Raw genomic sequence first — 20,273 nt, 5'->3', positions numbered from 1 at the left:
GCCAAAGCTGGAGTTGTTGATGTGTGTTACAACATACCTAAGATTGTTGGACCACGGTCAGCGTGACCTAATTTGTATTCCCTCTGATGTTCCAGCTGATAAAATACCATCTGGAATGAGGAATGTTGTGGATATGGATTTTTTGGATATAAGTATAGTACTGTGAAGAGCAGCTTCTCCTTTTCCCTAAAGAAAAATCAGGAGAGTATTTTCTGTGTGACACTATAGAGGAAATACTTTTGGGAAAGTATTTCCATGCCATGTATTTACTTTAGCTGGTGGTGTGTTTAAAGTTTTTATAGTGCTACTTCCATAACAAAAACCATAAGGATCTTTTTCGTTAATCAAAATCCCCTGCATGTGACAAGTTGGAGTTACCAGTTTGAAATATGCTATTATCTTCAAAGGAGCATGAGGAACGATACTTTTACAGTCCCTTTCATAAAAGCTTAAAGAAGAAAGCATGATCTTAGAGTATCACATACTTTGCATTTAAAAAATAGTTGAAATAATCTCAAATTCACCATTTGAGCTTCTTAAATATGGTACTAATTTCTGATGTATTCAAGATCATCTCTGCAAAAAAGGAGATCTAATCCTACACCTCATACATAAAAGATCATGACACTAGGTAAATGACTTTGACATTGTTGTGCATTTTGTTTAGAATGCTCAGCTGGAACATGCTGTTTCTGAAAGCCGGCGAGGTCATCCTGTTACAAAGGATTAGAGAGTCCTTAATGTGTTTTCAAACAACAAAATATTACTAAGCACCTGCTTGAATTAAATGTAGTTGTTGGAGTGAAATTTCTTGGATGTGACTGTTCTTAATTCTGTTTCAAACTCTGTCAAAATTACCTCATTTTTTCTGCCTGCTTTTATTTAAGATCTGTTCAGCTTCTGCATAAAATTTCTTACATAAGACATTTCTCAAAAAAAATTAGTCTTGTCTTAGTGTGAATTGTGGCTTTAACTTAGGCTTTGAAAGTAACTTGCATGATTCTCATTTATCTTCTTCCTCTATGCTGTTTCTGAATTGGTTTATATAGTATGAGTTGCTTCTGCATAGTAAGTTTTCCACTGAATAGAGCAATAAAGTAGGGATGGACAAAAGGAAGAAGAAGGATTGAGGTGAGCTGACTAAGTTCTTTGAAAAAGTTGCTCAAGTGCATCAAGTGTTAGCAATACCAAAATGAGTAATGTTTCTAACAAGTGTTGACTTTTATAAACTTTGAAGCGCTATGGGGTTTTGGGAGAGAGTTGATTTAGTGGATCCCTGTAATATGTGTGGTTTTGGTTTGCAGGGTGGATTAAGAGTCCTGCAGACTTTCGAGTTGTTTTCTTTGCCATTCCTATGTTGTGGAAGGTACTAATGCTGAAGAGTTGGACTTAAGATAAATGGTGTGGGACTGGAGAGGAAGCAAGGCTTTCTACCTCCTGTCTCAGTATTCCCCTACAAACTGGTCATGTACAAATCCATTCAATATCGTACGCTGAGCACTCCTGTCCTTGTGTTCTAGGTCCGTCAGTGGTGCTCCCCCAGCCCACTGTGGTGCAGCTCCGGGCTCCTGGGGTGCTTCCTGCCTCCCCACCCGTCATCGCTGTCACCGGAGGGACCACGCCACTTCACAGTCACACGGTGAACGCGTTGCCTGCAGCTGCTGGAAATGGCTCAACAAGCGGCAAAACACCAGTGACTAAGCCCTTGCTTCAAAGCCCCACACCAGCAATGGGACTGGATGTAAGTTCTCACTGTGATGACAGCTGATAACCAAAGCCTGGAGACAGTTTTCGGTTACCTGCATGTGGGATGTAGTGTGAGAACCAGGTCACTTTAGAGGGTCAGGAAGACAGTGCTGTAGTTTGGCTTTTCTAATGGGATTTCTAACAGTAAACAAGGCATTTGGCAGCTTGGTAGGAAATGGGGAGAAACAGCTTGATATCTGGTGGCCTGCCTGGAGCTGCATACCAGGTATGCAAGCATTGTGGCAGAAGACAGTGCTGATATATTTTTTTACTTAGCTTGTAAGCTCTAAATGGCTGGAGCTGTCTTACATACAGGAGGATTTGATATATTTGGTTTTGGATTAGTGCTAAACTGTTTTTCTAATCCATAGAACAAAAGCTCTCCTTTGGAAGTAGATGAATTGGAAATGTCAGCAGTGTGTCTGATTCTTTTTCCACCCCCTTTATCTCTCCCCGGATTTTACTCATGATTTTTAAAAACTTCAGGTGTTGAGTTTCATACGATCCTAATCTATTCAGGCTCCCTTTTGATCTTCTACTGAATGAGTAGAAAAGGGTTAAACTCTCAACAATCACTGCTCAAATAAATAAGTTTTTCCACAGTAGCTCACGATAAGCGGTAGATATAAACAGAAATGGCTTTTGAGATATGTGGGATTTTTTTTCCCCTTCAACTTTGACATCTTAACTAACAATTACATCTTTGACATCTTAACTAACTAATCAATTAACAGCTGGATGTTAATTAATTTAGTTCTTTGTAGTTTGGAGCTGCTTGGGTTGCATTTTGTCATCCAAAGGAAGGCATGGCTGTGGAAAGTACTGAAGCTTCTTATTTGTGGCTTTTAAACTTTCAGGGTATCGTTCTCCCCTGTGGCATTCCAAGCACAGTTGTCATTTGCTGAGGGTCCTACTGCATTTCTCAGTGTGAGGGAGAAAACACTGGTGTCCATTCACATGAAATTTTGCAGTGTAGTCACCTGCCTATTAGCAGTGCACGACACTGTTTCTCAAAGGGATGTGCCTTCTGCCTTCTTTGGAGGGATGTTGTTATGCTGTTTCCTAGTGTCTGAGAATTGCCACTTGTGCTTGATGTTAAATTTTCATCGCTGTTTGTGTTGGTCCGTGGGCTGGATTTTTAAATGAAAAATTATTTACTACAAATAAGTCGCCAGCCAGACTGCAGTGGAAAGCTAATCTTGAATTTGCAAGAAGCCGACAAAGATCTGTCAGTAGACAGACCAGTTAAGGGCTCTGCATTTTTAAATGTTATTTGCCTGCCGTGCAAAGTCAAACTGAAGAGACCTGTTAGCAGTCCTTAGATTTGTGACTCCCTGTCATCAGGACTAGCCTGGCTCCTTGCCATTGTCTGAATATAAGGTTTAATTGACAAAACCCCCTTGGTGTCATCACACTTCATATATACATCTGTGACAGTCAGTAGTCAAGTGTGTAGCTGGGATAAGGAACAGCTGTTTGTTTTGAGCTATGGTGGTGTGAATATTTCCACCTGAAGCTGTTCTAAGGAGGCAGTTTTAAGACTTGATATCAGCCTAAATGCTGCACATCTTACCTGTGTTTATTGAAACATGGAAAAAACAGTTGCAGCTGCTCTTTGGCACATACTGTGTAATAACACTTGGAAAAAAAACAAATGTTTCAGGATACAGCTGGCACCAGCAGGGTTAAAACGTCTTGTGACTGGCCTAGACGCCATGTGTGGTGCTCAGGGCTGCACAGATGTAGCTGTCATTTGAGCTCTGTAACACGTGTTTTTGTTTGCTAATCTAAGCAGGTGTTGCAGGATGAAAAGAAACAATGCATGACTTTCTTTTGGGCTCTAGAGGGATAAAGTGTTAGTTTAACATTCAGCCAGTCCAGTGGATTAGACTGAGATGAGCTGGTGGCAAGCTGTACGCGTGAGCCCTCTGATGTGCTAGTCCTGGTGGCACGCGTTGGCGCGGGGAAGTGCCAGCCTTTCAGTGCCGTCACGCTTCACTCGGAAACCCGTGAAGAACTTTGCATTAGGAAGTTGGACAAAAGAAATGCTGCCTCAGCAAGCTGCTTTTCCTGTTGAAGGAAAGAGGCACTTAACCAAAAAAACAGATTGCCTTTCCTGGTGCAATTAAATGATATGAGAACATAGACAGTAGGTGTGAGAGTGAATCCAGTTTTGTTGTGTTCTTATAGGGCCTTTCTCTCATGTTTCCACTCTGGTGAGAAAGGATTTAATTCTGCCTTCCAATTTTGTTCATAAGAAAATATTGAAAAATTAGAAGAAATTAGATTATGCAAAATTACTTCAACATAAATGTGGATTTCTATTAAAGAATCCTACTTTCTGTGCTGTACATTGCTTGATTTTCAAATTAAATAAACTCAGTCAAGTTGTGTTCTGTTGAATTAAAGACAAGAAAACCCAGATCCTTCATAAGAACAGAGGAAACACTTGCATAGGTTTTGTATTCCTGCGTTTCAGCTGCATCTTCAAAGACAGCAGGTTTCATAAGCTGAAGTAAGAAGCCAGCCAGTGTAACGTTGCAGTGATTTGTACTTTCAGCTCTTTGTTAACTTTCCTGGTATATGTACCAAAAACTTGGTGAAGTGTGAGAAACATTCTTAACACCTTGTGCTAGAAATACAGCTTAAGTTTGAGTGGATGTTAAATTTTGCTCAGAACTGAGTTTTCTTTGGAAGACTAAATTGAGATAGTGTTTATTTGTAAAGTGCATGACTCTTTGTGAAGACTCTGAAAACAAAGGACAGTCTGAATCTAGTAAGTACTGTTTGAAGCCAGGATTTTTAAGGAACCTTTCACTTCTCCATGTTTATATCTTGTGTGTGTGTTGTGTTGTTGGGAGTGTAATTTTTGAAGCTAGGGAGCAAAAGTTGCATCACTGACTAATGTTTGATTTTATTTTTTTTTAAATGCCAGTATTTTCCCTTTATGGTCTGTGTTTACTATCTGGAGTGGTAAATTGATACAATACAACCTACAAAGAGGGACACTGCCAAAGAAGTTAGCACAGATGTTTGTTACACTTAATCTGTGTTCAGCACTTGTGCAAAGCAATGTTCTTCAGGTGGTCTGTCATTATAAATGGGTTCCTCTCACTCTTCTGATTATCAAAATGCTCAAGCAAGGGGTGTGTTTATCTTGATGCCTCATCAGCTGTGTAATGCTTAGTGCTGTGCTGCTTCCAGGTTTAAGCATTGTTGTGCTGTTTCACACACACACACTTCTTTCCGTTTCCTCCATCACATTTAGGTAGGATCAGGTGTGCACTTGTGGCTTATTCACTAAGAAAAGCCAGGCAAGCCCTAGAGGATTGACCAAAGACCTTAAACTGATTTAGGGATTGTCAGTTAAAACAAAGTAACTCAAGGACAGGAATAGTTCTGGGTTTCATTTTAGCAAGCTTCAGAAATGAGTCACAGTGAAACTGGTGTGGCATAGACTGAAATGCACGAAGTACCTTGAATTGGACTGTTGTTCCTTACAGCATTTGGAGAACACTGTAAAGGAGCTCAGTCTACATAAATACCATCTGAAACGTAACCGGTAGTGTCTGAAATGGTGATAGATGTACCTTGGGATGTACTCTTGGTGTACATCGCTGCACTGGTGCTTCAACTCTGTTTTTTCCAGGGAAGCAGGTAGATTTTTCAGGTGTTCCAGACAGTCAGAAGCTGTCCAGTAATGAATAACTCTGACCAGGTCTGCAAACAAGAATGGATGTAAACAATTTGGTCTTCTCTGACTTCATCATGCAAAACTTATTTTTGAAAAGAGGAATGTGACTACTTGTTTGGAATATCATGTAACTCAAGCCACAGCTGCTGCACGAGCTCATTCCTTATTATTTCATCTCTGGACAGTTGAAATGATCCTGGCCCCAAATTACTGTACTCTATACACTGCAGACCTTGGATAGCCTGAATATTTTTTTTTCCAAAGTGTTTATGTGTCTGCAGAAGTTTTCTTATATTAAGTATTGTAGTGCTTAAAAAAATTCAAGACAAAGCTTTGTGTTAATGAGAATATGTTAAAATCTTTTCCTTCTCTACCCTCTGCTAGAGAGGGAAACTGGAGTAAGTACAAACAGCTTCACTTTCACAGACTTTTGTTGGTGTCAGACTAGACATATAATAAATGATCTTTACAGAAAGCAATTAGATCAACGTGGAAACAGCCCAAAATGTTAATGCACTGTAAAATGTTTTCTTAGTCTTTGTCACCAGACTGCAGTATCACAAAGAAGAATGACTTCTTCAAACAACCTGCAGCCAATTTTTCTTGCAGACACCAAAGCCCTGGAGCAACATATTGGCTGTGTGTGGGTATATACAGGGAGAGAGTTGGAAGCTGTAGATAAGGTTGTTTAAGCAACAAGACCTTAACTGGAGCACACTATCTTAAGTTTGTTAATGTTACTATTCTGTGACCTGTTCATTTCTTCCTACACTGATACTTCTAGACTAGTTCTCATATTTTTTCTTTAGCTTTTGTGCTGTGATAGATGCAGATTACTCCAGTGCATCTGTTGGTAGCTACTGGAGGATATTCAGGTCGCTGTAAGATAGAGCATTCAGTTTTCTTTCAGTGTAAACATCATTAAGGCACATCCTGTTGTAGCTTAATGATGTGATGGAAGTCTTCTGTTTTTAATAAAAACAGAGTTGCTGTTACTATTCTGTGAGGGAAAGGAAATCAACAGAGTAGTGTTTAAACTTACAATTTCAAGTAGTTTTGTGTAGCTCTGCAGTATCGATCATCATTATCCTTGTCAGCACCAAGGTGCTTTCAGTCTAGGTCGTCCCACTCAGTGCAAACCACAAAATGAGTAAGTGGTAAAAGATGATAGACTGTTACTGCTTGGGAAAAAAAAAATTAGAGTCCTCAAGACTGTTGGAGGATGGGGAGGGATTACTTTGAACTGTCCCCGTCTGGTCTTGCAGACCAAATGCCTGCTAGCGGCTGGAATGAGTTGTGCCCTCCTGGAGTGTATTTGCTGGTTTAGCTTCATCCAGAAGGAATTCCAGTTTGTCTGCTCTATCAGAGACTGTTCTGTGGTGTGAACCAAAGCATATTAAGTGGGACAACCAGGAAATGTGCACTGAAGCCACAGTCCTGATCTGAATTAAAATGCTAGTACAGATGCAGCCACACATTGCATTTAAACTGTCATGTAAGTGCTTGATACACATAGAATGTACCATCTGAGATCAGCAACAGTATTCAGAATCTTAAAAACTATATAACAGAGCTGGAAAAGATACAGAAACAGGTGTAACCAGTATGGAAATAGCTTCCATACAAGGCAGACTGAAAAAAATGTAGGACTTTCTAGTTAAGAAAACAGATGACTGATGGTAGCCTATAAAAGGGTCTGTGGTAAAGTGAAGGTGAAAGACATTCTTGTTACCTTGCAGACCTGTAGATGTGTATTTTCTGTCTTTTTGATCGATCACATCAAACTGCTGGTTGAGTATCCATTTTGTGCCCCCTACACCTAGAAGACTGAGAATGCAGGAGAAAACAGAGAGAGCACAGGACCTGCCTTTTCATTATCTGCGGGCTATAACTCTTGGAGGTGTACCGTGAGTCCTAGTTGCCTCTGTGCTGAACATTTCAGCTCATTTGAAGCAGAGTGCAAGAAGCTATCTGTGCAGACTTTTGACAAAGGAGAAGAGCGGGAAGTATGCATGAAATAGAGGCCGTTTTAACTTGCAGATCGTTAACAGGCTTCTGAATTGCCCGTTTAGGTCAATGTCTTGAGAAGACAGCAGCGCATGATCAAAAACCGGGAGTCAGCCTTTCAGTCACGGAAGAAAAAGAAAGAATACATGTTGGGACTGGAGGCGAGGCTGGAGGCAGCCTTACTGGAGAACGAGAAACTCAAGAAAGAGAACAGCACACTGAAGAGGCAGCTGGATGAAGTAGTATTAGAGGTAAGAGGTTGTGATGATGATCTAACTTTTTATATAAAGGCAGTTGCTCAGGTGGAAATGTTCAGAATATGGAAATGTTAACTGGAAGACCTTTGGGGGTTTCTAGCCCAGCCTCCCACTCTGGGCAGGACTTTCACCATCTCTAGGTCACAACAGCGGTCGCATGGTTCATGGTGCTTCTGAAGATTTCACTGAGAAGATAGACTGGATAGAAGCTGAGTATAACATACCAAAAAAGAGGTTTATTTTAAAGTAGTCCTGGCATGTATTTGTACATAACTAGGCAAATATAAATCTAAAAAGCAAGCACAGTCTGCTGTATTTAGCATCTGACATAGCTTTGCCTGTCTGTGCTGCTATTTTATTGCATGTCTTCTCTGTTTTTTCCTGTGTAGAATCAGAAGCTCAAAGTGTCATCTCCAAAGAGAAGGACCCTGTGTGTGATGGTGGTACTGGCTTTCATAATGTTGAATTATGGTCCATTGAGGTAAGCAGCCTTGGAATTCCTCTGCATGGCATATTTGCTGTCCTGTAGTTTTTGTTTGAGTCTTTAATACAGGCACTGTTGTGTTTTAAAGCCTTGAGCTTGAAACCTGACTTCTGTCTTTTACTCTTCTCCTGCACAGGAGAAGACTCATAGTCTTCATGTTTCCTCTTTTGGAGTCATCCTGGCAACAAGACGTAGATCTTGTACTTTTCATTTCTCTTGCCTTGGCATTTTATTCATCAATGCCACGCACAGCAGTTTGCAGTTCCGTTTATACCTGAAGAGAATGAAGACCTGTGTTTAGAATCTTTTTAGAAAAAAAGTCATGGACTTGAGAGCTCTTCTGCTTGTTTATACCAGTGCTAATTTCAGTAGCTGCGTTTTAGCTGCTTCTAGTACCCAGTGCTGGAAATCCTACTGTTTGTTCCAGTGCTTTGCAGTCCTGACCATTAAATGTGTCTAGCCACAATCATTACAGTGTAAGCCCTGTATTACTTGTCTTATAGATCTGGTGAAGAGGTTGTTCCCTCTCCTTAATTAGTTGAAGTGGTAATTAAGAACCTCTCTTGTTCAAAGTGTGTCAGTGGGGCATGGGAACAAATACTGCATTACTTTCTAGACACTTTACGAAGAAATCTGTGGAAGAGCACAGACTAAAAAAGGATGCTTCTTGCACGTATCTGTCTGTTTAAGCTGGTTTTGGAATATAAGGACCTTTTTATATGAAACTGTTCGTTTTTGGAAAAGGGGAGTATATTTCAGTAGATTCTCAGTCAGCAGTGTCTCCATTTGTCCTCAAAACCCCAGTCAAACTAAAGGAATGGGATGGGGTAAATCTGGAGGAAGACTTTGTTTCTGACTATGATAAACTTGTACAATGATGGTGTTTATATTTTTAATAATATTAGAAAATTTGCTAAAGCTGACATACTTTTGAAGTATTTGCAAATACTGTTTATCTCAGGCAGTGAAATACAGCTGATAATTTTACTTTGATATGGATGATTTTAAGGTAGACCATTTCTCAGAGCATTTAGGGTTTGTATTGGGACTGTCGACTATCAGGCAGAAAAATCAGCATCCAGGTACTAAGTGATTGATTTGTACATCCCATTGGCATTTGCAAACATTACCGCTCACTCAAGAGACACTGTTCTTACTCGGTGAGAACTAATAGGACCAGTAATTTTTTTAAAGCTGGAAGAGGTTTTAGTTGCCTCCACGTTACAGTGAGGAGTTGGAATGTGTTGAAGCTCTTGTTAGTTTTGCAAGGCTTGGAGACATACAGGTGCTGAGTGGGAAATCTTTTTACCCCAGTGGTCTAAAGTTCCTGTGTTAACTTCTCTGCTCCCAGGAATAAGTGTTGAACTTGATGGCAAGATAAGTTAATTTCTTGGCCTGTTTGATGTTTAATAAAGTAGATAAAGCAAAAAGAAATTCTTGGGCGTCTGGCTGAGCATGTCAGTGTAATCTTTGTGCCTGAACTAAGTGGTCTGCATCAGTACTAGATTTAGGCGGTGAGAAGAAATGTAATTGCAAATTTGCAAGGAATTACTCTTCTCTTTCTGCTTTTTTTTTTCCTTAGCAGAATAAATGCTAGACTGTATCAGGGTGGTGTGAATGTTGGTTGTGCAGTACCCTTTCAAAGGCCCAGAACGTGGGATATGCAAACCATTACTTAATATTTCACTCCTCCCGTATGCATTTTCTTCCTTTTATAGAGGTGTCACTGAATGGTAGCTGTGTGAACCTGATAAGTCATGATTGCTGTTCTGCTCACTCTTTAACAACAGAAGCTTCCAGTAAATGTGAGGTTTTTCAGTCCATGCAACTTCTTACAGAAATAAGATTTTTTTTTTTTTTTTTTTTTTTAATATCCATGCTAGCCTAAAGTTCAGTGAAAGTTCTTTTTCCCCCACAAGTTAACTATCTGTGAAATACCTGATTTCTGTGCAGCGGCCAACTGGAGATAAATCTGATTTGAAACTTTGTGACAGTGTTGCCGTTTCTTCTATGTAGGAAATAATTTCACTTGCACACCTGTATGAAGGTGTGACAGCATTCAGGTACAGGATGTTTTGATTCAAACATATTAGCAGTGAATATTTTATTATTTAAAACCAATGAACCATTGCAAAGAGAGAATGACATAAAAAAAAAAAATTCAAAGTGTGGGAATTTCACCCTCTAAATTGCCTTAGTTGACCTTCTCCGTTTCTTCATCAGAAGTGATAGGATTCTTTGCAGGCTAGAGGTAAAACCAATGAACAGATAACGCAGGTTTTCTTTTTAGCTGCCGATTTCCATAAAATCAGAGCAGGCGCAGCAGTCAGGCTGTTTGGGGACAGGGGTGTGCAGGTGAGGGACAGGCAGAGCCTCCCTGACCTGCAGCAGGTCCGGAGAGGTGCAGCGCAGCGTTTAGGCACTCGGCATCCCCCCAAATCACATCTGGATGGTGACTGTGTGGTTAATTCTGTGTTTTCTTCTGCATTAGTGGATAAGTGTTTTACTAGCACTGGTTCACACAGTTTATTGGTCTTAGGTCTTGTTGACTGTGCATGTAAGTGATGAGATGATTGTGATGTTCTGTGGAGGACTCTGAGGCTGTGCTATTCTGCTGTTTTAAGGTTAAGAGAAGCAGTTCAGGATGTGGCAGCCCTTGGCAAATGAGTTTAGCAGATAAAATTATTCTGCTGATGCATTTTTTCATGCTGAAAAATAAGACTGTATATGGGCAATCTGTAACATTGAACATGGGAATATGAGAGTGGGGCCAAAAGCCTGGTAGGGCTGCTGACATATTGACCCAAGAAATCTGTTGAAAATATTGGAGAGGGAGTCTGGTACAGTCTGTTTAATTGCCAACAAAATAAAATCCATCGGTCTTGGAAATGGCACCATCTTATCTCTGACAGAAAATTTAGGTCAAATTAAATATGAACTGAATATAAATGTGAACTGAAGAGTTTCTTGTCATGAAAGTGACTTTTATAGAGTTAATGTTAACTCTGCCTTGTATTTTACCGTGTTACTAAACTCTTTTGGGTTTGTTGATATTTGTATAGAAAACAGGAGCTTTCAGTTATTAAAAGCAAAAGTGATTTAGCAGGAACTCTATTAGTGTAAGTTTCTATTTAATCTGTTTGCTTTATACTAGAAGAAAGACATCCAGGAATTTCCCATCTGTGTGTCAATGAACTATTCTCTAATCTTTGTGAATTATTTGGACTTGGATTTAGCATCTATAAAATTTTCCTTTTATTATTACTTAAGAATGATTGGTGAGGTGTATGAAGGGAAAAGGGTGCATTTTGATGTAATTCCTTGAAGATGTCAACTCCCCTTACCCCCCAGCTTTACATACCACGAGGTACAAGAGAGGAATTGGCAACCCTGTGTGTGCACAACAGGCGCAAACCCTGGCACGCAGGGCTGGGAGCCGGAGCGGGACAGCGGCAGGCAGGGCTCTGCGGGCGGCAGCGTTTCTGCGGGCCGGTGCTGCTCAGCACGGCTGCTGTGAGCTGGCCTGGCACCCCAGAAAGATGCCTGACTGCTGGCATCAAGATACATCTAATGGGCTGTGCATTTTTTTTCATCACCTACGACATGAAATCTGAAAATTTTCAGACTGTTAGAATTCCTAGATGCCTTTTTTTTTTTTCTTGTTTAATTTCCGTATTTGTATTAGACTGTGTCTGGGCAGTAACCAGATCTGAAAATGCGTTAAACAAGCGCAAACAATGCTGGAACAAATGGAAGCCGAGAACATGGTCTAGCCTAAACAATCCATGTATATATTTTGGGAATCTTTTTCTTTTGTTTCTCTTCCCTGTTCCTGTTTGTATATAAATTGTCTTGTGTGTTTGTTTTTTTTTTCATGCAAGCCCTACCTGTGATAGTGAAATATTTACAGGAAACTAACCCAACTAATGTATAAAAAGTAGAGAAGGGAGAACAATCACAGAAGATACAAAAGGTAAATTTTCTGCATCTCTGCTTCTTGGTGCAGTAGCAGCAAAGCACATAAGCCAGGTACCTGCTAGTGGCCCTAGCATTATTTTTCTTGGCTTCCTGGCTATGAGAAAAGTTCAACTAGTTGTTGTTGTTGTTTGTTATTTTCCCCCTAATGAGTCTGCTCAAGATTACATGGTGGTCATCATCTAACAACAGTCTTAGAGCATTTATAAAGATGTCATCCAACCAGAATGTGTCCTAACTACCATTTCAGATATTTAGTGGACAGAAAGCAAAGGAAAATAGGAAGTTGGAGAGAAGAAAGGGAGGTCTGTGAAGAGATTGGAACAGGGGGGTTGAGAAGGTGGTGGTTTGTTGTTTGTTTTTTTTTTTTTTAATTAATTTTGTTTTTTCTTACAAGTTGGCCCTCTCTGTATGGCTGAAACCCCTTTCAAACTGGTTAACAGACTTGATGATGCACCAAGACTTTGTAGCCTGTATTTGTGGTAGAGGATGACTGAGGTGGTGATTGATGGAGCTAAGTAAAGCTGCTGATTCAAAATCTTGTGTTTTGTTGACCAACAGCAGCTGTGCTAGAATTGCTGGCCTTTTGTAGAGACTTCATTGCAACTCCTCTCCAGAGTGTCTTGATGGCCTCTCCTCTACTTTCCAAGACTATCCTGGAAACTGAACAATCTATTAAAAATTTAGATCCAGTGAATAATCTGCAAATAAAGACACCTGCTTGGGCAGCTGAGAAGTGTGATTTTTCCGCTGTTGTTGTAGACTGCAACGAATGAAGAAGCAGTTATTTTTGACTCCTGAAAAGACTTAGGGGTGTGTCTAATTTCTTAGATTGGTCACACAAACATTATAAAAAAAAAAAAAACAGAAGTGGTAAGATTAATCATCTTTTACTAAAAATAAGGAAGTCACCCAAAGGTTGTGCAGCTGCACGCAGCCACGATCTGCTTGTAAACATGAAGTAAGCACAACGCAAGTCTTTCACCATCACCCAGATGAGCATTCCAGCGAGTCTGCAGGCTGCCAGGCAGCACCACTGTTGCCTGCTGAGCTTTTGGAGTGCGCATGGTTTGAGCTGCTGGAAGCACCATCCCTTGAAACACCTGTGGTGGTGTCAGTGCAGGTTAGAGCCCTCACCTGAGCTGAGCAATCTCGAGCTGGTGTGTGGGAAAATGGAATTATTCTGAGGTTTGGTGCATTCAGTAGTCTTTATGTGCAAGCTTGCTATTATTTGAGCCTTAATGCCGGACTACTTGATTAAAGAAACAGACCCATCTTAAGGCAAGTAGGAGGCTAGGGATATGGTGGGATGTCAGAAAGTTAGAGAAATAATTTTGTAGTTCCCTTAAAAGGAGCATTTTGTGTGTGGGCCATGGAGCTGATCTGGTTATCATAACATCACATGCAGTGAGTGTTGTGTTGCTGCAGAGATGTTTGAGCTATATATTGTATTTTTTTTCTCTTGCTGTAACAGTCTTTCTGACTCTGTGTGTGCTCCTTCCTTGCTCCATTCTGGTGTGATGTGAGGCAGGTTAGTTGGAATCACCAGTGGCTTGTGGTGTAATGGAGGAGGAACTCCCCAGCCAGGCTCCTTCCTTGTCCAACATCACCTTCCAGCTGCGCTGGTGCCTGGTCTGGGAGTGCTGAACTGTGAGCATTAAACCTGGTACCTGTGGCCTGTGGTTTCCTTCAGCTGCAGGCTGGATAATGCTGTCTAAACTTGTACCGACTGCTGAGGCATCTCTAGAAGATGTTCTGAGAACAGAGAACCACAAATTATGGGCTGTACAACAGGGTGAATTTCTTACTCTCAGTTCATCCAATCCTGGGCTTTTTTGCACTTGGGGAGGAACAGAAAAGGATTGCTTCTCTGCTTTTTGCAAGCCTCAATAGTCTTCCAGGTATCTTCAGGAGGTTAATAGACTTCCATGTAATGTATACCTGAAGTGTGCTAACAAACATACATACAAATGACAGTCTATTAACTTCTTACACACTGATAGAGAGGAACAGGTGAAATGTGAAGAGAAAACTATTAGAGGAGTGCAAGAGGCGCACAGCAGTGCCATGTTAGCCAGCTCCTGCTGACTGCCAAGCAAATATGGAGCCCTCTGTGTGTTTTAGCAAACACAGAAGCGGCTCTGGAAGACACAAGTGCTTCTTAACACTTCTCATATGAGAAACTTACTATAATGCTTGTGACACTGAAAGAATATGTTTCAATGCTGAATGGAGTGTACATTTGTGTTGGAAATGGCTCAAAGCTGGAAAACTGCTTTTGTAGCACACCTTTGGCTTTGTGTTGTAGTTTCTTCTTGAAGAGAGAGAGAAATGGAGAGGAAAAGGACAAACTGAGTAATTTGGACTTGGCTTCAGGTTCCAGACTTTTCAGAACCTTTCTTGATGGGTTGGTGCTTGAATAAAATTGGATACCCTTGACTTTCTTACAAACCACAACTGCAGGAGCAGGAAGTGATTCCTTCCTCTGTCCTTTGCTGATCCCAGCCACATGTCATCCTGGCAGAGTTGTGCCTTGGCCTGTCTGTGTTGTCCTGCACAGAGATCATCCCTCTGGTTTGGGTTGCTGTCTTCATCCTTCCCAGCCAAGGAGAGAGGCCAGGCTCCTCTCACCAGCCCCATGTTCGTGGAGGGTAGCTCTGGAGCAGCCTGACAGGAGAAGGTAGCGGCTTGCTCTTGGCAGATGGTGCCCTCATTGGGAGCAAGAAAAGAGAAATACTTTATAGAGAGCGTTTGGCGCTGGGGCAGCCTTGTCTGGAATCAGTTAGGAAGAAGACAAGGTCCTCAGTTGGTGTCTCCTTGCAATGTCAACTTTAGCCCGTTGGAAACATCCCAGCTCATACTCAGATATGGTTCTGTCCCCAGAAAATTCTTTGTTATGATATCACTATTGGCTTTTGTCTACAAATTACTGTACAACTTAAATGTCAGTACTCAAAATTGAAGTGCACGGGGTTTGTTCAGCCAGAAGTACAAATGAAATTTAGTTTGGGCTCCTGGCAAGACTTGCTTTCACATTTTTCAAACTGACATTCAAACCAAAGAAGTAAAAATACAGCTAAAATATCAGGTGCCGTTGAATGCCTGGAGAAACTATGACAGGAGTGGTGCTTTTCTTTCCCGTCTATAATCAAATTTATCTACACTTCTGAAAAAACATCTGCACAAACTATTTATTGGTTCTTTCTTTTTTCCCTTGGATCTGGTTTTGCATCTTAGACAGCTGACAGCTCAGCCAGCTTGGACAGAGTGTTTGTGGCTGTGTGAAAACTGTTTAATATTCATGGTATTCAGGATGTACAAATGCAGGCTGCAAAGCCTTGGTAGGCACCCCAGGTGTGTAAGTGTGACCAAACAGAAAAGGTTCCAGATTCCAAGTTCTAACTGGTCATCTTGTCCAGTAAAGCCATTTCTCGGGTTCAGTCTTTCTTGACTTTTAACGTAGGGCAATAACTCAGTTCCTGCAAATAGAAGGACTTGCTCAAGGCAGATATGCCAAAGTGCTCTTTCTTTTCCAAATTCTGATCTTGTAGCCCAACAGAATGAAAAAACTGTCCACGCTTTTACCATCTGTCATATTAAATCATTTTTTAAACAACTATTGATAGCTTAGCTGAAAATACTGCTTTTCAGAAGCTTTTTTCTGTCTGAATGGGATCACCTACCACTCCTTTTCACTGTTTCTAGCCTCTTCTACCTGATGTTTTTAAATGCTCAATGTTGACTTCATCTTCAGTGTCCTGGTGTTGGGATCTTCTCTGAGGACCTTTCCTGTTCCAGCCTGCTCTGCCTAGCACCTGTGAGGCTCAGTGTGCCTCAGGTGGGCAGGTGTTTCAGATGTAGCTCTGCAGGAGAGGTCTGTCCTTCCTTCCAGCTGCTAAAGGGATTCCTTGGTCGTAAGTCATGCTTTCCCCCCGGTGTCAATTTGAGATGTCAAAGGAGGAATATTTCTGCTATCCTGTGTCGTACTCTCATGTCCGCACTTGGCAAGGAAAGGTCTTTGAGAATGAGGGTCAGAGGATATAGAGCATTACCTGCACGTCTTCTCCTGTCTGTTACCTGAAGATGGAGCCCTGTTTACAGATGAACTGCGCAAGTTTCTCATGGGAGAAAGGGAGGAGAAGAAATGATACAACAGAACAACATCATCTTTTGTTCAGTTAGGGAAAAAACTAGCAAAACTGCCCAAGTAACTAGAAGGGGGAAGGAGAGCAGTATTTCAAATTGCAGGGTTTTTCCTTTTCCAAAATAAAAGTTATTTAGGTTTTGGGTCATTACCACAAACCAAAGGAGCAAGGAAAGGGATTTTTTTTTTTTGTAAGGCCTATTTGAGGCTTTGAGAAGGATGCTTTTGATCATCTTCAATGTCCTAAAAAAAAATGAATGGAAAAGGGGAGGCAGGTGTAGCCCATGTCGCTCAAAGCAGAAATTGCTGCTAGCACTTCTTCAAAAAAAGCACCTTGTAGGAAATAACCATAATGATAAAGGGCATTGGAATAAATTGGTGTCCATGCTCTCAGAGGTGGGAGCCATGTTTTATGCCTGTAAGGATGGCAAAACACACTCTGTTCACCTCCTTCTTTGTCTTTTGCTGCTGAAGATACCTTCTTTGAGGCTGAAGACCCGATACTTAGCTGCTGCCAAAAGTGAAATTTAATTTTGATGGAAAGATTAATGTGTTTTAAGCATGAGGAGAATAAAAATAAACATTTATTCTCTGTCAAAGCTGATAGAATGAAATGAAGTATGTGTGATTTTCAGTGGCTGTACAGCTAAAACAACTAAATTACAAAAACTAAAGATTAGCTGTGAATATGGAGTGCTGCTTAGCTTTATCCTTGATGGACTTGGTTTGGAATTCTCTCCTTTGATTGTTCAGAGTTCAGGGTGAACTGGAGTAGGAACATGTTGCACAGGGCATTTAACTTCAAGCTAGTGACCTCGCCAAGCTGGAACCTGAAAGAACAAGAATCGCCTTTACAGAACAAGGCAAGTAGTGAGGAAGAACCATCATGAAAAAACGCTCATTTGCTACAGTTCTACAGATTAGTTTTTTGTCAGCTTTAACTAAACAGTTACATGGAAAATTTCTCTGGTTCAGTATGCAGTTTTGAACAGGAAAGGAGATAAGTAGGATAGGATAAAATGCCTGACCCAGTAGGTCCATCAACACACTGAATGGCTGATACGCTTCAGGCTGTGGAGAAACTTTGCAGGATAATTATACCTTTCAGATCTTCGGATGGATGTTCTTGATTTCATGAATAAACTTCTGTATACTTTTAGTTGTCATGGCTCCAACTTCGGTAGAGTGGGGACATTTCACAGATGAGTGACTTCTAGCCAGGAACGTGTGCCATCCCTTTAAGCATGAGCTTTAATTTGGAGCTCTGGTTCTGGGCTTGAGGTGCTGCCAGCTGTGCTGATGCTTTCATTGGAAGCGAAGAAACGTGATCTCATAAAGTGTTGTAGGTAGTGGAGATGATTTCTGTAAAACTGGACAGCCTGGTGTGGCCTGATGAGGCAGTGAATAAACTACTAGTTTTCCATGCTATGCAGTAGAGACAATGAGACATTTGGATGCTTGTATACATACACAGTAAGGAAACAGTAAGTACGTTTCTGCCCGCTGTCATGAGTGAAAACAGTCTGTATCCTTGCTGCTGCCTGGAAACCTGAAGGAGAGGAGGCAGTCCAGGTAATGTCAGCCTGTGTCTGGGATTGCCCCGGCTCCGCGGTTCTGCAGAACGTGACACAATGACTCACGGGGAGACCTGGGTTCCTTCTAACAGGAGCGCAAATGTGTCGGCAAAAGAGAGGGGATTGCTAGGCAACTGTGTCTGTGTACCTTCTACTTAGTTGTGGAGTGTTTAATCTGCCCTCCTTGCTAGTTCTTGCTGTTCTCTGTTATTATCATTTGCATTCTTTGCTTGTTGCAAAGTGATGCCATGTAAGAAATAGGAGAAGGAGATTTTCCGCTGCAGAGTTTGTGCTCTGCTGCTCAGGGGAGGTGGAGCATGAATCAAAACGGACTCTGTGGGCAGGGACCAAAGGTCTCACCGTCATGCTGGGGTCTTGTTGCATTTTTGTATTTTTGGTGTGTTGCTGCTGGTGATGCTCTGCTGTTGTGAGCTAAAAAGGTTAGGACTTGATTTTGTAAATATACGTATTTCAGGAAGCAACTGTGTTTATGACAGAGCAGCCTCCGGAGAGGATATCTGGAAGTATTTCTTTTGTGCTTTCAAGATTTCTCACTTGTAAATCCTCCTTCTGAGCTAGGATGCAATTGATCTCGTATAGCAGTTGTCTGGCCATTTTTCCAGCTCCCATGTGAAATGCTGCAACCTGGCTTTGCATGGAGAGCAGCACAGATGTCCCGGTGCTGCATGGCTGGTGGCTGAGCAGCCCCAGGGGACAATCCTTCAATCAGTGCAAGCACAGACCAAGACCACAGGGTATCGGGGACCATGGCCTGCTGCCACTATGTAAATGGGATTGTCAGTCCTGCCGGTGTTTATACATACATATATAAGCTTGTGTACAGTCTTGTTAGATTTCTGGGGTAATATTCCAGGCTTACAACTGCAGGGAATTTGGTAGCTATATTTTCTTTACATATTGTGTTTGTATAAACTATGCTAATTGTGCTTTGAGGCTAATGAAAGTAAAAGTTCAGGGGTACTTTGATTTGAATACAGGTAATTTTCTTATGCCTGCAGATCTAGATTATGAACAGATTGATCTCAGTTTCATCAGGTGAAGCTTGTGGTGAAACATGAAAACCAGAGCATCAAAATCCTTTGAACAATTAAAACTGAAGAAGAAAACAGAAATGCTTTTCTGTCTACTAAGCTCTTGAATGACAGTACTATAATGACACAAGACATCATGTTTTTAAGTTAAATATGACATGAACCTTGTCAATATAACATAGCAGCAGCCAAAAATTATCCACCTGAGTATTTAACACCTTAGAGTAAAGTGTCTTGCAGACACTTTATATCTGTAATATATTTTGCTATGGTTATTATGTTTTCCAGTATATTTGAAAAGGATCCCAATGGAGCTGATTCCACTGCAAGTTCCAACCACCGGACCAGAAATCTTCTGGAGTTCTCAGCTAGCCAGGAGTCTGGCACAGCTCAGAAAATACCTGGGGACGACATTTCACAGAAGAGTAATAGGTGAGATGAAAATCTTTGACATCTTTTAAGTGGTAGAGGGCAATGGTGCTTTTAGACTTCACTGTCCTTCCCTTTGATAATCTTTTTGACTAGGGTTATTGCTGCTCTTCCAGAGCAACTGAGTTTACAAACACAGTGTTTTGAAAGCTGATCTCTTTTTAAAAAATTACTATTATTTAATGAAGTTTACCAGATTGCTTTTCAAATGAGTATGATCTCCAAGATAACCCAATACACAGAGCTTCAGAAGTGTGCACCCGATTATGCTGTGTAGTTGTAGGGACAGTGTCGTAGAAGAGAGCATATAGACAAGTGTATGTCATGGAGATTTTCATGACCTTCTTCACATCTTCATCTGTCTGTTTTTTTCCCCTCATCTTTATTTTAGCTTGCATAGTTACGATATTTGTCGCCTATCTCTTCTTACTTTTCAAGCTGGAGTATTTATTTTCTAAATTGCTCAAGAGAAGTTCAAAATTGAGAACATATTCTGCACTTTGCACTGTACATTTTTAGCAATCTCTGAGTCCATCCTCATGTTTACCCATTATTTCACAGTATAGTTACTTTCAAGCTTCCTAGATCTCTAGCATTCAGCATGGAAGTGAAAATATAATTGTCTCCAGATTGATATCTGGCTAATCCAGCTCATGTTTTCTCCTTACAAGATTTATCGTATCGGAGTGTTTTGGCTGGTTGAACAAAGCCAGGCACAGATGTGCAGAAAGCCCTAATGTATTTTGCCATGCAGAAAGAAGGCAATAAATCAAGAGCATTTTAAGGCTGTAGCCATGGTAAGGGCTTTGTGTCCTATGTGGCAAGTTTTAGACCGTGACTTACGTGATGTAGTAGTCGACTGGTTCTCTTAGGAGGATATGCTGGTGCCTGTACCTCCTCCTTTTCTTTCA

The 20,273-nt window shown here is 41.0% G+C and overlaps 1 protein-coding gene across 2 annotated transcripts in view; it reads left to right on the top strand.

Moving 5' to 3' along the window:
- The window catches only part of ATF6 (activating transcription factor 6), a 75,639-nt gene that overhangs the window by 4,944 nt on the left and 50,422 nt on the right, over window positions 1-20,273 (top strand). For both annotated transcript variants that reach the window (XM_065072315.1, XM_065072314.1), the window contains exons 7-10: window positions 1,521-1,741; window positions 7,513-7,698; window positions 8,094-8,185; window positions 19,222-19,365. In XM_065072315.1, coding sequence (XP_064928387.1) covers window positions 1,521-1,741; window positions 7,513-7,698; window positions 8,094-8,185; window positions 19,222-19,365 — 643 coding nt within the window. The remainder of the gene's footprint in view (window positions 1-1,520; window positions 1,742-7,512; window positions 7,699-8,093; window positions 8,186-19,221; window positions 19,366-20,273) is intronic.

Source organism: Columba livia, chromosome 8, assembly GCF_036013475.1.
Source record: "Columba livia isolate bColLiv1 breed racing homer chromosome 8, bColLiv1.pat.W.v2, whole genome shotgun sequence".
In the NCBI taxonomy this organism is placed as follows: Eukaryota; Metazoa; Chordata; class Aves; order Columbiformes; family Columbidae; genus Columba; species Columba livia.
Note: the sequence above shows the minus strand (reverse complement) of the source record. Positions and strands in the feature narration are given on the sequence as shown.